The following is a 21585-nucleotide window of genomic DNA, read 5'->3' as shown; positions in this document are numbered from 1 at the left end:
ATGACCTCTGATGCAAGTACCTGTGATTACAGCAGTTCCATCTTGGTGGATCTGCGCGAGCATTTGACAAAAAGCCTCAGTAATGACTATCAAAACTTTGTATTGTCTGCTTTTCCCATTTCGGTTGAGGCAAGATGAGCCTGAATAGTTTGTTTTTTGTGCAGCTTAACTGAAATACACTACAGACATATCCGTCAATTGTATATTGTGGCCAGAGGTTGGCAAATGAGCAAGGTTACTGAATCCTTCTACTTAGAATTGAGCAACCATATGTTCCTCTGTTTGAATTGATCTTTCATGGATCATTTTGCTGGACTCAGGCCTTCATGAAAAACTGCACACTTACGCAGTAACCATGGCAATGAAAGACACTGCTTAGTGCGATAGTGTTCCAGAGAGCCTTAAACAAAGCCTGTTAGATTAGGGGAACAGACAGGATCATTTGCCTAAGAACGAGAACTCAGACAGCCACAGACCCACAGCATAAACATCTCATCTGTGGTTGCGGGAAGAGGCATGACACATCTGAGTTATGTGCATAAAAAAGAACAACACTTAAAGTGTCAGCATCCATGTTTAATCTGTTGACAAAAGGCACTTTTGAAATATGAAAAAATATAAATATATACCTATATCTATATTATAAAAATAAAGATTTCACGACAAGAAATACAATAGCACTTTGTATAAGCAGTTCAATAAAATAAAATATTTTGACGTTTACTCCTGCATAGGTACTTGTGTTTTGAATGGTTCGCCCTCTGTGGGTCCTAAGGCACTTTCAGTAGACCGAACATTGCTTGGTTGTTTCGCTTCGGTGCTGAAGGGCGGTGCTGTAGGTTAAGAGATAAACTTGGGCCAGCTCACGTCCGCACTCGAACAAAGCATCACCAATCAGGCCCATTTAAAGTCCGTGTCGGTTTCCTCTTCCTGTTGCTCTTCGCCGCCCCCTGCTGTCTGTAGTCCTCACCAGACCCCACGTCCACGATGTCCTGATTCTCCCTCCAGTTGTCAGCGGCCACTGGGAACTCCTCCCCTGAGGAGGGGGTCCGTGGGCCGAACACTCTGTTCTGCAGCTCGGCGATGTCATTGCGGATGTCTGCCATCAGGAGCAGCAGGAAGTCAAACGATCCCGGCGGGCCCTGGGCGATGAGACAGAATTTCAACAAATAACGCTCATTCACCCCCCCCCCCCCACCCCCCCCCACACACACACACAAACACACACCACTCCACACCACAAACACTAACATTTGAAACCTGGTTGAAATGTTCCGGCAAAATCAAATGCATTCCCTGAGATTTTCAACATTCTCATCTTTCAGCTTGGTTTGGCTGCGGGGCGGTGGTGGTGGTGGTGGGGGGGGGGGGGGGGGCCTCGGGCGCCCACCATGTCAAATCCGTCCCCGTCCCAAATCCGTGCACAGGTGCCTGTGTGCGGCTCAGTGTGAAAATCCAAAACATCCTGGGAAACTAATATGAAAAACGTGGCGGATGGCATTTACAGAGCACGGCTTCCTATGGATAATGCACGGATCGCTGCTGCAGATGAGCTTCAAAAGGCCTCGATGATAAATGAATTGACAGGCCAGTCCCAGACACTAAATCCTCACAGTGGGATGTAACCAGTCACAAAAAAAACCTCAAGCCTAGCTTGAGTCAACACTTTCAGTAATAGTGATGTGTGACAGGTTAAGTCCTGCTGTCCTTGACTCAAACTAAGTTTGAACAGGAGTTGAGCAGTCAAAAAAGAGTTTTGAGTCTATTGCAATTTCACTATTCCTGCTATGTTCGCCTTTTCTGTACGAGCTGATCAAATGATCAGTCTATAGTAGACTTTTATAGCATGCACCATTCATTATTATACTGGCATGAAAACAAATACTTTCTTTTGGTTTCCGTTAAAACCTTTTAGCAGTTCTCTGATTAATGGCCACATACATAAAGATATGAAATATGAAGCAATCTACAACATCCTCAACTAGAACATCCACTGAAATCCTTCAGGGGGAAGACTGGCATTCGCCTCCTCCAATTCTAGATAATGCACCTATTGCTTTTTAACTAGGCAGTAACTTAAAGGAGAGCACTATTTTGCATGTTACAGGCACAACTGTGAAGTTCTGTGTGTCAATTGGCTAATCAGTGGGGCACCCCATTGTCATTTTTTTTTACATTTGATTTGATCATGCTGTTTCCTGTAATAGGTAATAGAACAATAGGACATGGAAATGGAAAATCAGCAATTGAGTCCAGTAATCTGTTTTACATTAGACAATTAGTGAATTGTCCAGGTATTCCCACGTAATGTCATCAATATTAAATTAATAATAAAAATAAATATCCTTCCTAATTTCATGGCAATTTCCAGTTTTCATAATTATGTTATAAGTTAATAGTATTATAATAATTTTTTATGGATGGCTGTATAGTGCATTGGAATCACTGAACATTATGCACAATGTTTAATACAGCATTACAAAATTACTAATGTAATAACGTCATTGAACAAAAGGCTCTGTAAAAGAAGAGATCATATCTCACAGAAAGCAATTCCAAGGTACAAACCTTGGCAGGACTGTCAGCACCAATCTCTGATAAATCAAATATGCTGTATATGATCCACAATGACCTCACAACATTTTCCAATCGTGAAAAGGCATCTTATGATCCAAATAACCCAGGAGACCCTTCACACAGAGAAAATGTACATGCGAAATATGGTGGAAATTATGAAAATGACAGATCTGATAATATCCGAAATATGGAGTATATCTATATGTGATCGCAGTAAATATTTAAATAAAAATTCAATTGTGGTTGATGCCTGGAAACTGAAGGCAGCGAAAAACTGAACGATACCATTTAATAAAGATCAACTACAGGTCTCTGAAGAGTTTATTTAAAAAACATGTACTACAAAGTTCTCTCTTAATGATTTACAGATAAGAGGAACCATGTCCTGCAAAACTTCAGCCCATTCAACCTACTGATGTGTTCTTCTGTTGTACCCGACCCATTCCATCAGTGTCAGAAATACTGTATGCAATAAAAATAGTGTTCATTTAACACTGACAGAGTTCATAAAGAGTCCAACAGGGACTGTGAGTACTTGTGTTTTTACACTGACCATTTTACTCTGTTCTACAAAAATCCGTAACAGTAGTATATTGTGAAAAAACATCAGTATGTTAACAAAATATCTCTTCCAAAAGACAAGTGGCTTCATAATATAGAACGCTTCACCAGTGAAGAATCCAATTTGCAGCAACACACTCCATAAATTATTCACAATGTAGGCCTTAGTGTTTTGGACACATGTCAACAATGCTCACACAATGTCCTGTAACTAAAGATTGTATTGACTACACCGCAAGGTCCTCCAATATATCTGTCTGGGGAAAGAGTCACCACAGAGCCAGATTTCAGCTGGCTTTACAGTCTTGCTGGCATTTTATGCTATCAATGACTATTTTGTACTCAAATACACCCACTCAAATGTCTCAGGTTTACAAAAATCTTGTCTTATACACAAGACAAGATTTAATAGGTTTAGGTTTACAAGTCTTGTCAAGAAAAGTTATGTACAGTATGCAATAAATCAAAATAGATTGAAGGGATGGACAAAAGTTATATTTTTCTTAGCTTTAAAATAAATACTCTGGGTAGAACACTAGATATGAGATGTGCTGTACTTCTAGTCCTGAAGTCAAATAAATATGAATCTATCCTTAATTACAAATATGAACATAATGCACTGTACCTTGAACCATCAAGATTCTATCAAGTGAGTATTCCTTGCTGCTTTCTCTCAACTCTGCTGGAACACCATGTCATGTCTATTACATTCTGTCAGAAGCGGCCAATTGCAGACATTGGTATTTGTATGCTATATCAGGTATTTGTTTTCCTCCTGTTCGTTCTATACTGGTCTCCCTTGGACCTTTATATCATGGAAATCCCCGTATACTGTAATTGCAAATAGATAAAATCTTTGTAAGTCAAGAAGGGCAGAACCAATCAGCTTTGACATGGAGCACCCGGCTGTGGACTAAAACTTCATGGGAATTCTCTTCCTTACATGGACCATTCACTTCTAAGGTGTACTATCACATGCAGTACCCTGGAGGTAAAGGTAATGAAATCAGGCATATAGAAACAGCTGTATTGTGCACATTTCCATGTGCCCTTTGTATGTAAAATGTCTTACCGGAGGTCCAGTGAGTCCAGGAACCCCTCTGTCCCCCTACAAAGACAATTTCCAGTATTAAACATTCATAAACTGAAAGATAACACTGCATATAGCTCAATGGTAATGGCCATAATTACTGTGTTTTCTCACTGTAATCTGCTTGACTGACAAGTGTACATTACAGTAGGTGCAAATTGTGCAAGAATCCCCACAGTTATGCTTCCCTGAAATGTGAAAAATAAGTCAGCTGTAAGTCAGCTGTAAACTTTCTACACTTTTATTCCACCCGGATCAATCAAAGGTCATCCCACCTGAAGAGCACTGGCAGTTGAGATGTGTAACATCGGCAGGCAACGTGATCAATATTGTCGATTTAGCTACCGATTAGGAGAAAGAATGAGGCTAATTAAATGCATCGTGAAGCTGTATGAAGTTGACGGCTAACAACTGCCTTGAAGAATAAAAGATTTGCTCAACTCTTTGAACTACTAATTGGCATGACAAGTACACGTAGTCACTGTCATATTTTGGCCTCAAGGGTTACTTTATAGAGGGGAGTCTGATACACAAGCATTGTGCTACCCAAAATAAGATCTATGACATTTGGCACTTGACTACCATTAAACTTGTAATTATGAAAAGTAGCACATGGAAATATAAACCTGACTGTTGTGATAACTTATGCAGTATACGAGGTACTGTATGTTGTGCCAGATGTTTTTGATTTGTGACTGGCAGACAGAAAAATGAACATTAACATGAACATGTTTTCCACATAAACAATTACCAAACGCACACAGAGCTGCAAAAGTCCATGTCAAAGTGCATATCGTCCTTAAGCTGTTCCATCTGCAAGCCCATAATCTAACCAAACATGTTTTGTGGGTACACTTTAAGGAGAATTTCCCAATGTAATCCAATTTACCTCAACTTTCACAGTTTATTCAAAATGACTTAAATTGAAGTTTAAAATAAAAATATTATGTTTAATATACTACATACCATGTGGGGTCTTCAGTTACAGGAAAGTAAGTTTTAATTAAATTAAACAAAAAGGAATATGATGAGGGTTCCTTTTATTATATAGCAAGGTGGATGAACAATTTTTTTTTAAGTTCAAATATGTGAAGTTTTCAGTAAATCTTTATGCATAAGAGAGCTTGAACAGTGGTCAGGAATTGAGTCTTCTGTTTGGTTTGATTACATAGTGAGAATAAAATCAATTCTGACTGTGTGTTATTCTTCACTGAACTGATCTTTCAGTGCATATTGTGTGAATGCTTTGGCAAATATATGTGTTTATTTATGAACACCCAAACCTGATGAGGCTTGCAACTGATTTACAAAGATGTTGGCTTGTAGTTGTAGTTATGCAACCATTTTTCACTGCTTTAAATCTCACTCTGAGAGACGGCTGCCTTGTTTATGAACATCAGAAATTCAGATGTGAATATTTTTTTTGAAGTCAGTTGTGCATTCCTGTTGTTGAGCTCAAATTAAGCTTGAGCGATGGGCTGTTTAATTGTTGACAGGTTAGAGTTGATTTTGAACATCATTGAATATTATTTAGAAATATTGATATTTCGGTGCAAACCCAAGTAATAAAATCGGATTGTTTTGATAATATAGAACAAGCAACTCCAAACATACCTTCATGCCATCTTTTCCTGGGGCACCGGGAGGACCCTGTTTAAAACACAAAACAAAACAAATGATTGAAATTCATAGCTCATTCTGCTGAATCATGATGGAATGCGCAGGACTGATTTCGAGCGCAGTCTCGATTACAGTTATGTGGCACATGCGAGCTTTGGTCATAAAACCTCTGAGCGTAGTGCAGACATCACCGGCAGAGATAGCCAGGGCGGGAGTCGCGAGACCCGTTCTCAGTTACAGGCTGATTCATGGTGGGCACATACCACGCCTCGCGTGTCAGACGTAACCGCGGGATACTCAGAAACACATGTGACCCGGCCCGGTCGCAGGACACCAGCCTCATCTCCGCACATACTTGTATCTCGGCAACAGGGGTCATATGTCTTCAAGCACGTCCAGCAAAACAACACGAGCCCAGCGAGCAGTTTGAGTATAAACACTCATATGAATGTGATAAAAATGTCATATCTACTAATATTTCTCAGGATGTAATTTTTTTTTCCATCTAATGCAACAAACCTGAGTCATGAGCTGGACTGTGAAACAATGTGTCACTACTCCCTGCTGACAAGATAACATCTCAGCCGCGGAGAATTTCTCAACAATCTCCTCCGTATGCAAATGCTTTCCCTCTGTCAAACTCTCTATTCCCTAATTCAAATAAATTCCAATCAAATAAGGAAAGTGGGAGGTTAACAAAAACAGACACGTTTACGGCTGGTCTTAGGGACACCATCAAGCAGGAGCCAAAGAAAACAATAAATAAACTGTGTAATGACTTCAGTATTACTCCCTGTTATTACCATTAACATTTGTCAGACCCAAGGAGGTTTTATGCTCTGCTTCAGCATAAAGGGAGATCTGTCGGCAGACATTACATATCACACGCTCGTTTGAAGTCCCTGTGCAATGCAAGAGGCAACACTGAGGCCACTTGGCTCATACCCAAACAGACTTCGGGAGGTAAATCAAACTCATTACACTGAGTCCAAACCAGGAAGGAGAGCAGGGACCACGAGGATTCTCCCAGTTTCCTATTGGCTGTGCTAAAATCCCATGAGGAAGGAGCAAGCTGAGGAGCCACAGCTGGGAGCAGAAACAACATGGAGATTGCTCAGTTCACATGTCACAACAGCCAGTGGAAACCAGGAACAGTCTTTTTCCTGGATTTGATGAAGCAATGCCCAGTCCTCGCACTGAAAATATGTTGCCTGCAAGTGTCCAACTTGGAATTGTAAATGAACACTGGAACATTTTTGTGATTAAAATTATTGTTTTGCCAAATCACTTAGTTTCTCATTGCATGTTTATGTATTTAATAATATATTGATTTACTTGATTTATCCAGGCATCAGTTTTTCTTTACTGTACAGAAAAGTTATTTCCAGAAAGAATAATATTCACAAAAAAAGGCACAAGGAAAAAAGCCTGTGAAATGTGGGGGGTCACAGGAGTAAATATTTCTTGCAATAATAAAACACTCAGGAAGACTGATCCTCTACATTCTTTTCAAGATAAATAATCGTATAATGCGGTTAAAAAAAAAAAAGAAAATTATTTTTGTTTTGCAGCACAATAAATATTTCACGAGTCTTTCAGTGCGGGTCCCTCGGACCTGGACTGTGAGCTGCTTGTTTAGGGGGTCTTGTAAAGTTCACACCTCTGTAATTCTCCCTTGATGATTCTGAGACGGATGATGTGTTGTGTGCTGGGGACGGCGGTACTGACCACGGGGCCACGGCGACCTTGTTTGATGTGGGACAAATCGGCCGAGGGTCCCATGGGGCCCATCAGTCCCCGGGGGCCGGGGAGTCCAGGGGGCCCCATCGGTCCGTCGTGTCCAGAGAGTCCCTTCGGTCCTGGCATTCCTGAGGCAGAGCACCAATTAACAAGCTCAGTGCCATTACATACCCAGGCTGCAGTAGGCCTGCTTCAGCGCAGTGCCATTACATACCCAGGCTGCAGTAGGCCTGCTTCAGCGCAGTGCCATTACATACCCAGGCTACAGTAGGCCTGCTTCAGCTCAGTGCCATTAAATACCCAGGCTGCAGTAGGCCTGCTTCAGCGCAGTGCCATTAGAGTAGAGGTAGCTTTTCCTAGGTTCAGTCTAAAGTGCAGTGCGCCTTGTCCTTAACTTCTCAGTTGGGAAAGTAAAGCAAAAGTTTGGTTTATTCCTTCGTTGAAATTCATTCAGTCTCTGCAACGAATGAACATGCATAATGAACCAAGATAAACCCCCCCCCCCCCCCCCAAAAAAAAGAACTAAATAAAAAACAAAGAACATCAGAAACGAAATCTGACCCTCTAATTTGACCCACCAAGCACCTGCGGTGAATTGACAGTACTTTGATCTGACTGCACCTCACCTGGTGTGCCAGGTTGTCCAGGGGGCCCGGGCAGGTATGAGTGTGATGTCAGCATTTTATCGCTGGTCATCTGCTTATTTATTTCAGCGCTGATCGGCAGCAAGGCAATCTGGAAGAGAGACCCGGGCGTAATGTCACGGACTTGGTTCTGCTGTCAGCTAGCGCTGTAACAACAGCTGGAGGGGTTAAAAAGTAATGCTTTGCTTTGGTTTGTCAATATGTTTTTCAGACGGTGAGGGTTCCTTTGAACACAAGGCGAAATGCATAAAAAAATCTATCACAACACAGGAACGATCCGTCAAACCGGTAACTCAATACAAAAGCTGTAATAGTTGTAAACTTCTGAGATGTATAACAGGAAATCACTTCAAGCGCACCAGGTACACCAACACGGACCCTCCTTCCTTTCACGAGGGGCGCCCCTCGACATCAAAGAGACCAGGGGACTCTCCTTGAACTTTGCGTATACATTACCTGCCAACCTTTGCAGTCAAACAATAGCACTTCACATACCAGCCATTCAGTGCTTAAAAATGTATAGATTAATGTGGCCAATAAGATGGCATATGTGTTTGCATGGCTGCATAATTTATGCTGTAATTCACAAGATCCTGGAGCCCAGGGAGCAATGTGGCGTCCCAAGGCCCTTGCTCAAGCTGTGCTGATCTTATTGTGGCGGCACCGGGGCTTGAGCTAACAACCTTCCGGGTCACAGTCTTACCTTAGCGACTACACTACAGGCCGCCCTGTATACCGATGCAGTAGATGTGAGTTAGCGCAGTGGTTATGGACGGGCACATTAAGTGTGTGTGTGTAGTGAGATGCTGAGATGGGGCGGCCTGTAGCGTAGTGGTTAAGGTAAATGACTGGGACATGCAAGGTTGGTGGTTCTAATCCCTTATTGTGTAGCCACAATAAGATCCGCACAGCCATTGGGCCCTTGAGCAAGGCCCCTTAACCCTGCATTGCTCCAGGGGAGGATTGTCTCCTGCTTAGTCTAATCAACTGTACGTCGCTCTGGATAAGAGCGTCTGCCAAATGCCAATAATGTAATGTAATGCCTTCAGCACCTTCTGTTTGAGCTGAAGCACGGTGCTCTTGATCTGGTGAAAGTCCTCACAGGTTGCTGAGCATGTTCCTGTCTTCATCACGTTCTCCGACTTCTGGAAGTGGCTCGCTGCGGGAGAGGCAAAAGAAAATCACCCTTACTGATTTTGGGGGTCGTACTGTACAGCAGTTGACTTGCTGCTTCAGCTGAGAAACGTTTTGATGCAAAGCAAAATGGCAGCAGGAAAGCTAGCGATATATTTTCAACCACAATGCTGAAGAGATGGATTCAGACTGTAAATAAATTGCCTTTAAAATGACATGGTCATATCTATTACAATATATACCAATGTTTTCTTTCATATGCACCATATATAATAATTTCTCTGTGCAAAAGACAAGACAAAATTAAATCTTAACTTTAGGTATTTACCCCACTTTCTCCCCACCCCCCCAAAATGTAGAATGCCCAGTGGGAATTGGGGGAATTCTTTGAGTATCCCCATCAATATAGGATGGCAAATACTTCTTCTTCAGAACATATTAAGTCAGCTGAATGTTTATTTCCCCTCTGCAGCTGACCAGCAAAGCCAGTTTAGCCACAGTGCCAGTGCACTCCACAGTTTTAGTGATGTCACAAGTAGACTTCTTGCCCCCCCCCCAGCAAATGCCCACACCTCCCCCCAACCCCCCACCCCACCCAGAGGAGTTCTCTCTGTGGCTCACCCTTCCTGACCAGAGTATAGCCAGTTATGCATCACCATATTGAAACTCCCATCCATAGTCAGCACCGGAACATTCCACTTTTGATTTGAGCCACATGGTAAAACATTAAACTTTATTAACCACACACTTCATACTCCTTTTTTCCTTACTTTGTTTACTTGTTGCTTAAATGTCATACAGAAAATGTGTTTTAATCCCTAACTTACAAAAGAATGATGAACAGAACAGCTATGTGGCTGCATTCGATGGGAAGTCCCTGGTGTCGTGTTCTGAAACTCGATTACCGATTTGATTATTCATATATTGTGAGCAAGCGAGAGAAAGTGCGTGCATTGCAAATCTAATTTCCTGAGAGAAAACTCCCCGCGCTTGTGTGAAATGATGGATTTCGCAAAGCCCGGTTCGGCCAATACCCATGAATCATTTTCATAGGTTATGGGATGTTGCACGGGACTGCCAGGAGCTCGTCTTGCGAGCGTTACTAGCGACAGAGAGCTCATATCCCAGCACAGCTGCAGTGGTCTGCGACTCTGTCACAGTTGGAGATAAGGACACGGTCCTGGTGCAGGTGAGAGGTCACAGCCCGTCTGATCACCGTCCCACATAACAGCCCTTTTAAGTGCTTCCACACCATGCTCCATTCTTCACTGCCGCGGTCATATGAAAACATTCGGCCTCCGAGCGCAAAACAATAAGAGGGGAAGCAGGGGGACATGGGATTCAACGGAGAAAGGGGCTCCGAGGTCACAAACCATCTGTAAAATGGGATTTCTTCTCCCCAATTCGGCTTGTGTCTGATGTCATGAGCGCTCCCCGGCTTGCTCGGGGGAGCGGTCGGAGCGCTCACGGTCCGAGACGCCGGGCTGTGAACTCATCTCACGGCCTTTCCTCCTAAACGGTTCAGTAAGACCGTCTCAGGAGGGGAAGCAAGAAATTATCAAGCTCACATTGCTCTACTTAAAACCAAATCTGGGGCCAAACATCTGACATTTGCGTGTCCCCCACCCGTGGAGTGGGACGATACGCAGCCAGATAGCAGCACAGACACTTTGAGTAATAACCATACGGGATGTCATAACTGTGAGATGGAAACAAAGAGTTGTGGGTGCTGAAATTAAGCAAACGTCTTGACAACAAGAAAGTAATAATAATAACTGTAATCTATAAAGGCCTTGTTCAAGCGGTGGAATGGCTCCTGAAGCCTCAGGTAAGCTTACCTCGTTCCCCTTTAGTGCAGGTTTTGCCGTCTTCCTCCAGGAAGAATCCCCCCTCGCAGTCACACCTGTAGGTCCCGGGAAGGTTGACGCAGACCTGGGAGCACGCGCTCTCGTTCCTGCTGCTGCATTCATCGATGTCTGCGGACACAGCGTGGGACACGGGGGCGCAGAGGCACGCGGGCACCGTTATTGTGCACCGTGCTCTTGCACGTCAACGCGCCGATTCACAAACCCAACGCAGCGTCTCTCCCACAACGGGCCGCTCGCCAGGACCTCAAATCCTTTGGACTTAAAAAAGGTTATTTGACAAGGCAACGCATAAAACTTTTCCTGAGAACGGGGTGGAAAGGCTTTTAAATCTATGACTACGCTTGCTGTTTAATCCCCGTTAGAGTGCGCATCGCATTGTCTTAAACGCCCACAAAGTGCCCACAAAGAACACCAGAGCTAATGCGCTTTCAACTTGGATGAAAACTATGCAAACAACTGGCTGACAGCGAACATGTATTATATTAACACAATACCACCCCCCAGCCCTACTTCACCCACTTAAGTAAACAGCTAATCTGATTTGCAAACAATCGCTGAAGCAGGGACCACACACCACTTTAATGGGTGCCCTTGCTTTTTGGCTCCGGTTGCACAAGAAGTTCATTCATGGTGCACACAACATTCCTGGTCCCGGAGGAGCTGGAACGAGTCTCACCGAGGCAGTATGGCTTCTCTCGGTTCCTGTGGCGCTCCCTGTCGTAGCGGTACCCGGAGTAGCACGTGCACACCACCCGCCCAAAGTGGTCCGTGCACTGCTGTTCGCACGGGGCCCCTGCACACACGTCATAGTCTTCACCAGCGTAGGGGGAAGAACAGACCAGCACTTTCACATTAGTTGAAGGTGTGACATGTAACTTTTTTTTATTTTTTTTTACATATTTTCTGTCAAACTGTAATAAAAATAGAGGACATACACAAATGAAAAAATGTTAATATAATGAAGGAGGGCGAGAAGAAAGTCTGTTTAAGACGTATGGGGACCTGGTCAAGATCCTGGCTTCCATGCCGCGAAGCAGCATGACGAACAAGCTCTTACACAAACCATAAGTCTACCATCACACCATTGCCTATGATCACAATCACACATGTAAAGCATACTAGTGGTGCATGGCTTGCCTTTCACCCTTATAAGCATTTCCCGGGTAGAAACTAAATCACATACGAATGCAGGCTCAATGGCGGGAGCCCTTGTTTGTTTTATTTTCTCGTCAGCTGCAAGTCAAAATAACGGAATTATGGTAAAAACAGAAGAAACACTGCCACTACTTTTCTTGCTGAAAAATTAAGGGCAGTTTATAAAAATGACAGGGGTTTTCCTGTAATCGGAACTGGTGAAAGCACTGTATAAAAAATAAATTGAGATTGCCTTTTGTAAGAGACCTCTGTGATCTGCTATCTTCTTTCTTCCAGCCCAGCACCTCAGAAAGACTTGGCTGCTCAGTCTATCCAATTTCGTATTTGAAAATAAGTCCTCTATTATATCAATATTTATCCTTTACACTGACTTCCAATGTTAGCACAAACCATCTGTGAAGAACTCACTTGTATTCAGTAGAACACAAGAAATATTACACCCAGGTGATAAAAAAAAGCTAAAGTGGTTTAAAGCTGTATACATTTACATTTTGTTGTTTCACCATGGCATCAGATTTCACGAGATGCTGGTAGTCTGGTAGTAACTGAAATGACTGTATACTGCAGTATATTTGGTCCTCAAAGTCACATTATGTACCTGAAGTACGATGTCAGGGTCGTAAACAATTGAAGTACAGTACTGTACCTTGAAAGTAGAAATGTATGAAATGTGTTGTCTATGGAATATGGGCTAATCTGTATGTACAAACATGTTTCATTCTCTCACGTGCCACTCATGATAGAGAGAGCATAGACTAACGAGGAGGTAATCTGCGAACAATATGTATGCCAGCCGGCAAAACAAACATGAATGAGTCATCATTACCGATGAAGGACCTGCCTCTCTCTCCATAAATCCCGGCTGAATATCTTTTTCGAAATCTACCTCACATTGACTTCGGGCAGTTGGGTTTGATCAAATAATGTATTCTCATATTGTGTCACATCATTATCATATTCTCATGTTGTATGTTTATTTGGTGACTAATGTATCTACCCAGGCACTGGTTTCCACAGATATAGAGTTACAAATGATCTACTTATGGGCATTACTGTGCAATTCAGTTCTACAAAGTGATGGCAGTTTGGTACATAACAGCATGCACAATAGTTGTAGTTTGTAATTTAAGCTCAAAACCCATGTCATTCATCCGCACATAATGTTTTCAGTTGAACTCAATTATACCCTGCAACTGGGAATGAAAATACATTTAACCAAATAGCTTTAATTGGTTTTGGCAAAAAAAAGTGAAGGGAAACAATGTCAGAAATTATATACTTCCTTGGTTTGTGAATGACTGCTTACAACTAGAGGAAGGTGCAAGCAAGCTTGGAAATGTATTTTACTGTATTGACTTTCAAGGTTTGCCTAGGCTTAAAGCCAAAGTCAACAGAACTTTTTTTTTCAAAGACAACAACTGAAATTCACACTGCTCAGTTTTACAGTCTGTAGTTCCCCCTAACCAGATTCACCTGTGTATATGAAAGAATAAGGAATGATAGAATTCCCATAAACTCCTAGTTTACGAGCTCACGTACCTTCTGGAATACATTGCCCCAGTACAAATTTAAAGCCTTCACAACATTTCTTCCTGCAAAGAAAGCAAATATTAGACGTACAGAACAACATAAACAAGCGTGCACTGCTGCTTGGTCACATGGTTAGAAATAGCAGCACAGTACATTGAGTCAGTGGGTCATCACAAACAAATCAAGGATAGAGCAGTGAGAAGCACATATACTGTCCAAAGCCAGATGAATATGCTCTTTAAAAAAATATCCTAAACACATTTTTATTTGATGCTTTAACAATTATTGCATGATTTAATGTACTGTAATACTATTTTTCATGAGGGAGCGTTAACAATTATTGCATGATTTAATGTACTGTAATACTATTTTTCATGAAGGAGCCCACTGCACCCCCCCTCCCAATAAATATATATTTGTCGATATTGAATCCAACATTCATCCCACTGAGCAGGGTATATGGCAGAAGTTTGAAATGACCTCTCGACTCTTTACCTGGACAACTTCACAGGCACTTGCTTGAAATAAGAAATGGTGGAACACACAGAGCTTTCTGACTCTGAGGAAGATATGAATTGCTAGCCCTGTGTGCTTCCTCGTGTCTTATTTTGGGTAAGTCTCTGTGAAGTTATCCATGTAAGGAATCTAATATTGTCTATTTGTCCTGTTTGGCTGTTGAGCACCTATTTTGTCTTCTTTTAATTCAGCTGGCTTGTAGCTCATAGGGCATTTTCTTGTTTTACTTGTAGATACTGTACTGTTCTATATATTCCTTTAAAAAATATTATCCATTAAACAGCCTTTCCTGATATCAAACATCAGCAGATTTATTGAAAGTTGTCATTACATTTCACTTTGTCCATATCGTGTATAATGCAAGGGACTAAGAGCGCAGCAGTGTCCTTTTGGGTTTGCTAAAAGTTGACCACTTGCCTGATGGGTGACTGAGTCATTACTGGGACATGAACTCTGTCTACAAGGCAGTGGGAGGTCATCCTGATCAAAGATCACTGCTCCCCTGTCCCTTTCTCTCATCTCTGTAAACAGCTAAATGATGCAAACACGGAATGGACCATCCATTTTAGACCACAGGGCAATAGACTGGATTATATCCCAGCAATCATTAACTTGGGCTGCGGAGCACAGCTCATTAAACATCTAGGATGGGCTGCACCAGAAGTGCATCTATGTTAATGGCACAATGTCATTACGGTATGCGATATGCTTCATGTTATACACAAAGGATTTAGCAGACTCATTGGCCATGACCTGGCATTATGGGTTTCCCTCATCAGGGCAGTATGTACCCTTGTAGTGTGCACCGTATTTTATTCATGACAGTCAGGGTCTCTGATTGGGCAGATTGTAAGACATTACAGACACTCCCCACGGAACCTTTCCTGGGTTCAACAATACATCACACTTTGGAGGAGACTCAGAAAGTCAAGACCAGACAATCAACCGTGCAATCTTTCTGGGAGGGACTGGAAGAGAGGTCAGAGAAGTGGGGGTTCACTACAAGGAGTATTTATCTGGAGTTAACCATTTCACATGGAAATACAGGATGATATTGCCAGTGTGCTTTCCCAATAAACCCTTGACCTTCCCAGGGACACTCAGTCCTACCACATTTAATGTGCCCTGAAGTTTCAACAATGCATGTCACAAAGCATTTGGTTTTTTGTTAGTATTTCAGGAAGATTCGTGGCATGCTGTTAAAAAAAAACCGAATAATATATTTAAGAAAGAAAAATAATCAAATGAATGAATTAAAGAAATGTACTATTTACTTTTTATTTCTTGATATACCTGTTCCATAGCAGTGGTGTGGTGCCATCGCCCCAGATCTTTTATTTACGAGAATAAGGTCAGAAATGTCCCGGCCTATGTAAACAAGGGGTACTAACAAAAAAACTAATCTTTACTCAAATTGTAAGAATGTTGAAACAAATAATCTTTCTATCAATAATGTTTTTTTAGGAGAATTCATGGAGGAAGAGTTGGTATAGCTTATTCAGAGAGATAATTGAAAAGAAAAACAACTGAATCATTTTGGACCCACAGACGCATCTAAGGGTTAAGACAAGAAAATGTGGAGGTGACTTTAAAAGTTTTTAAAGTTTTAAATCCTGCAACAATTACAAATGGAAAATCTCCAACAAAATCCAGAAATGAGGCGGAAAGTGCAACGACAGACAGACAGAAGTTGGCAGCTATCTAAAAATTCCTTCACTCAATTGAAAGGGATTATAAGTTGCATAAGAAGTGGCTATTTTGTATTTGTCATAGAGTAATGAGGCATGCATCTGACTACTTAACTAATACCATGAGGATACATGGGATTGAGATTTACTCAAATATACCCGCTACTGTTTACTGTATATACATTAGATAAAGAGCAGCAGGTAACTATACACTCAGTGAGCACTTTATAAGCTATTTATTTGACTTCTTTTCTTCTGCTACTATAGCCTATCCACTTAGAGGTTTGACAGGTTGTGTGTTCAGAGATGCTCTTCTGCATACCACTGTTTGGTTATTTGCGTTACTGTCAGCTTCCTGTCCGCTTCACCAAGTCTGCGCCTTCTCCTCTGACCTCTGTTATTTAATAACGACTCATTTCTGTCTGCAGAACTGCTGCTAACTGGATGTTTTTTTTTTTTCCGCACCATTCTCTACCAAATCTGGAGACTGTTCTGTGTGAAAACCCTAGGAGCGCAGCACATTCTGAGATACTCTCACCTTCCTTCCCCATTCTGACATTTGGTCTGAAAAACAGCTGAACCAATTGACCACATCTGCATGCTTTTATGCATTTATTTGCTTCCACATGATTGGCTGATGAAGTATTTGCATTAACAAACTGGTGTACAGGCCTACACAATAAAGTGCTCACTGAGTGTATACATGGTCTATATAACCCAAACAATTACGGTATATAGACCATCACCATCAGGAAATGAACAGGTACTTCAGCACAGCTGGCAATTACCATAATCTACCATGCACATAATATTGTAATCTATAATAATATTGTCACAACTTAATAAGAAAATTGTGTATGTTCTAAACTGAGACAGCTGAAACTATTGTGAATTATGGAAGCCAGTTTGCAAATTGGCCAGAAAGCTTATGCAATAGACTAAATTGTGTTAGACTAGTGTTACAAGAGAAAAAAAAAAAGATCGGTCTAATGCTTTAGACCAGTCTGAAATAGTTTTATCCTTGATATGTTACGAAACTGCATCAGTGATCACACTGACTGCATTTTATCAGATCTGCGGAAGTGTTTTCAACATGAACAGTACGAGGTGAGCAATTACAGTTTGGCATTCACTTCAGAACCAAAAGGCGGCTGTATATTTTCATATGTTATGAATTTCATGTGTAAACCTATTCGCTTGTGTGGTTGGCACTTACATTTTGGCTAGATTTAGCACCCTTTTCTGACAGGCTAGTGTGAGCACAAAACCACAAACACATGGAAGACATGCACTGTCTCTGACAGGCTACAGCTCATCACGCAATCAGCGAACGGGACTGCCTACGAACCGCATTTTGCAAAAGTGACAGATCTTAAACAGCGCAGTTAAAACATGTGTTTAGTGCATTGAATATCTTCACTGTTTGTGGTGATATCCAAGTATCAGCTGCCATGTAAAAGCGTATCCAGTGCAGGACAAAATGTGTACATATTGCAGCTGTGGTGGCTATTGTCATTTGACTTAAATGCAAGATGTAACGTTGCAATGAGCTTGACTGCTTTGCATGAGATATTAGATAATGATTTAATACATTATTTTGTAAATATTTTCTGTGACAACCACCCAGCCTTAATTATAGCTTGGCTGCAAACATTAATGAATATTTACTATTAATAATCTGTTTGATGATTTCTTGCTCTGGGGGTTGAAATAGTGTGATTCTTGTTGCATAGATTATTTCAGTGCATCTTAAAAACCTAGATCTGTGTCTCTGTCTTGCACCTTGGTTTACGCCTGCTCTTTAGAGGCAGAGAAATTTCACACACAATTTTACTCTCGTTAATTGTGTGAACTTTAGAAGATTCAACGGAATATATAATCAGCCACACTATAATACCTCTGCCCTTTATTTGTGCAATCCACCCTTAAATCCATATGCATTAAGGACATAAGTGCATCTTGCGATGGCTCAAATAGATCACACTCATAATGTGGTTCCAGCCCTATGTGCCAGTTTGATACATAAGACGCATGTTTCCTGGACAGAATGCGTCATATATGCGCCTGAAAATCGTTGCAAAAGGCTTAGTACATCTGGCCCTCTGTGTTTCAAGATAATCTGGAACAGAAACTAAAACTATTGCTTAAGTAGCCTTAGACTGACCTTCTGTTTAAAGTAAAGAATAGCATTGCCATGGATACAGATCCGGATAGAAAATAATGGGCCCATATAAATAATTATCCAGTAAAACGGCTACAAGAAAACAAATAAATCACAAGAGACGCTGGAATTTGAGGAGACTATCAAATGGTTCCCTTGGAAATATATTTCTGGGCTTATATTTACATTTTCATTCATTCCATTCACCTGGTAACCTACTTAAACTAAACTTGTGCCCCCTTGATAGCATTAACTCAATTAAAGCCTCATACCTACAGTCTACCCTATTGTCTCACGATAGTCGTTTTAAATTTTTCCTTCCTCGCATAGATTTTGACTGCATTTCTTCCTTACTTATTAGCCATAGTGTGCATACCTTTTTCTGTTGACCCAGGTCAACGAGCAAGATGGCCAGCAAAGTTGTTTCTGACACATAAAACAAAAATAGTGTTTTCTCCTCTCACTTCTGGCAGGCACGGACAGGCACATAATGAAAAGTGCTTGCCAAGGCAGCTGACACCTGGTTCTGCCCAGTCATGCCCAGCCCGGTCGTGGGTACACTCCCAGAACATTTTCTATGGAACCCTTTGATTCCATAGAAAAAACACAAACTACTTCAAGGGTTCTTCATCAGGTGGTTTTCACTGGGAGCTTTCACTAGGACAGAAGGTTCCAAAAAAACAAAAAAACTGAAAAGGGTTCCTCTATGGAGCCAAATAATGCTTTTTTCTGAGAGCGTACCTACAATTGTGTATCCTGAAATTCTTGGTATCCAACCCATCGGAGTAGATACTGTATATAAGTAAGGGCCGATCAAATGAACGTTATATAGTCATAGAATAGCCTTGAATAAATCTTTTTGTGGGGGATCTTGCAATCAGTATTCAGCGGGGACATGGTTGGGAACTGTTACAGTTCACAGGAATCCATCAATAGAAGATGAATTCTTGCGAGCCATAACAGCATGTTGTCATCCGACTGACTGGCATCTACCCATGTGCTCATTTTCTTCATGGGGACTTGACAGCTTCGTGGTCAGCTCTGGATGAGTTATGGCTCCCGATCCCATCTCATCTGGGTACATTCTGCTTTTGCTTCCTTAATGATGTGTCTCATTTTCCAGCATTTTTGTTTTCAACATGTCAGCACCGTGAACTGGGCAGTTGAAGCGCATATATTTTTTATTCATTTAACTGTCATTTTTGATAGATAGATATTCTCTGCCCTTTTTTTCATGTTCACATCAAGCCCAAATGTGCTATTAAGGCCTGATGTCTAAGCTTTTCCAAGCTTTTTTTTTTTTCACATCGCCTCTCAACCTTTCATGCATTCACGCTGCTGTCAAAATGTTGCCCTAGGCATTTGTAATAAAGTTTTTTTTTTTTTTACAACGCGAAACCACTTTTCTTCTCTCCTTAAGTCATCTCACATTGCTTTCCTGCTGCCGCATCCCCTTCGCTTGACCCTCCAGTGGTCCTCTCAGCCTACAAGGCCTCCGTGGTCAGGGTCAGGGTACTGTGCGTCTCTTTTTCTCCGGTCCTCCAGCGAGAGATCTCCGGGCTCCAGATATGTGCGTTCGTGGGTCTGCTCCCCCCCGCTGCTTCCATCCACTGCCTCCAGTCGGTGTGCTCAGTCCCTTTTATGTTCCCCTCCATGTTCCGGAGGGCCTCTGTCCAGCTGCTCCCTCGCGGATGATGTCCTTTTCATCGACCTCCCGCGGGGCCGGGGAGGCACACTGCGGCTCAGGCAGCTCCACTCCGACCACAGGGATCTCCAGGCCTCCAGAATCAGCTCAATCTCAAAATGTCGCCAGCGCTTATATCTCCGCTGTACCTCTATTAACCCATTGTGTTGTCTTAAGGGTAGAAAAATGACCCGCCACTACGTTTAACGGCAGAGAAAGCCCCCTAAATGATCTTTTTTTCAACTTGAAATTTGATGACAAAGTTTGCAATGAGTGACAGGTTGTTTCTTCTTGCAAAATAGATTTGGGGTTTAAAATTCAATTAAGCTGCTTTATTTTAGTGAAGGTGGTTAATTTTTGACCCCGTAGGACAAGGGGAGTATACAGAATGTTAAGACTGCACAAGGGTTAAGTACAAAATCCGATGAGACCCTCCCCCCCATTACAGGGGTTTTATAGCAAACCTCACAGACATACTGTAAAGTACAAGGATTGTATTGCCAGCAGGCTGACATTTATTAATTGTCACTGCTTTGTTCCTTGTAAACACCTATGTAAACAGATTGAAAATCATGCTTGGTGTTGAAAGAATATAAAATGTCCATCTTTTTTCACCAAGTTATCCGATTTGTGTGCCATGTTGTCTCAGCCTCATATTAAACACCCTAAATACACTTTCTCTTCTCCTGCAATGATATTGAAGAGAAACTGTGGTAGGAATTGGTAACTCTGCAGCTGTTTATCTACCGGAGATCTCAACTGAAACCTAAACCAGCATAGAAAATAGTTATATACGTATATGTTGTATGGACTACTGGCCAACACAAGCCAATTTTGTGCTTGATTTAAAATTTCAACCTGCTATTAGCCACGGTTGTAAAAATCATCTGCGAAATGCCAAAGGGCATTACCGTGCAGAACATAATATTAAATCTGTTTCACTTTAGTAACTTAAAACACTTTAGTTGATACATGTCTTGAATGTATTTGCTGTGCTGCCCTGGCATGTATGTTAAAAATAGGAACTCAAGGAAACGAGGATTAATATTACAATAACAGTAACATTATATATACGTATAAAAGATATCACTCCAATGTACCCCCCTGCATGCACAAATCATAACATAGATATCCAGTATGTGTGCTATGAGTATACTATACGTGATAGGGGAGCTGGGTTATGCCTCCATGTAACTACTGTAGGTGTGTATGTGCCTAATTTTACAAGCTGACACCTGTCACTCCAAATGACTGCAGAATGAATGTTAAATGAATAAATGAAGAAAAATCATGTACAATGTGAACATTATTTTAATGGAAAAATATAAAATCAATATTTGTCAGATTTCACCTGATAAATATAATGGAAAAGCTGAACTATTTCACACGGTATCACCTTCAAGAAAATGTACCTTCAGGCAATATGTTCGCCTGCAGTATGTTAATCTCTACCCACATCTGATCAGATTACCATATTTCCATAAGGCTTGAAATAAGTATTAACTTAATGCTTACTTATTGCTGAAAAATATATACGTACCTGCATATGAATTCAAAACTAAAAAATAATAATAATACTGTAAATGTTACCTTACACAACACAAAAGATGCGCTAGA

General features: G+C 41.4%; 1 protein-coding gene across 1 annotated transcript in view; it reads right to left on the bottom strand.

Annotated features, from left to right (window-relative positions):
- Positions 1 to 580: 580 nt before the first annotated feature.
- The window catches only part of ccbe1 (collagen and calcium binding EGF domains 1), a 44481-nt gene continuing 23476 nt past the window's right edge, over positions 581 to 21585 (bottom strand). Inside the window, exons 3-11 of the mRNA XM_061263789.1 lie at positions 13929 to 13981; positions 11911 to 12045; positions 11205 to 11342; positions 9285 to 9391; positions 8215 to 8323; positions 7577 to 7716; positions 5843 to 5878; positions 4211 to 4246; positions 581 to 1142 (exon numbers count right to left, since the gene is read on the bottom strand). Of these exons, the coding sequence (XP_061119773.1) occupies positions 888 to 1142; positions 4211 to 4246; positions 5843 to 5878; positions 7577 to 7716; positions 8215 to 8323; positions 9285 to 9391; positions 11205 to 11342; positions 11911 to 12045; positions 13929 to 13981 (1009 nt within the window). The 3' untranslated portion in view covers positions 581 to 887. The remainder of the gene's footprint in view (positions 1143 to 4210; positions 4247 to 5842; positions 5879 to 7576; positions 7717 to 8214; positions 8324 to 9284; positions 9392 to 11204; positions 11343 to 11910; positions 12046 to 13928; positions 13982 to 21585) is intronic.

Source organism: Conger conger, chromosome 12, assembly GCF_963514075.1.
Source record: "Conger conger chromosome 12, fConCon1.1, whole genome shotgun sequence".
Classification (NCBI taxonomy): domain Eukaryota; kingdom Metazoa; phylum Chordata; class Actinopteri; order Anguilliformes; family Congridae; genus Conger; species Conger conger.
The sequence above is the reverse complement of the archived record's forward strand: the minus strand, read 5'-3'. Positions and strand labels throughout refer to the sequence as shown.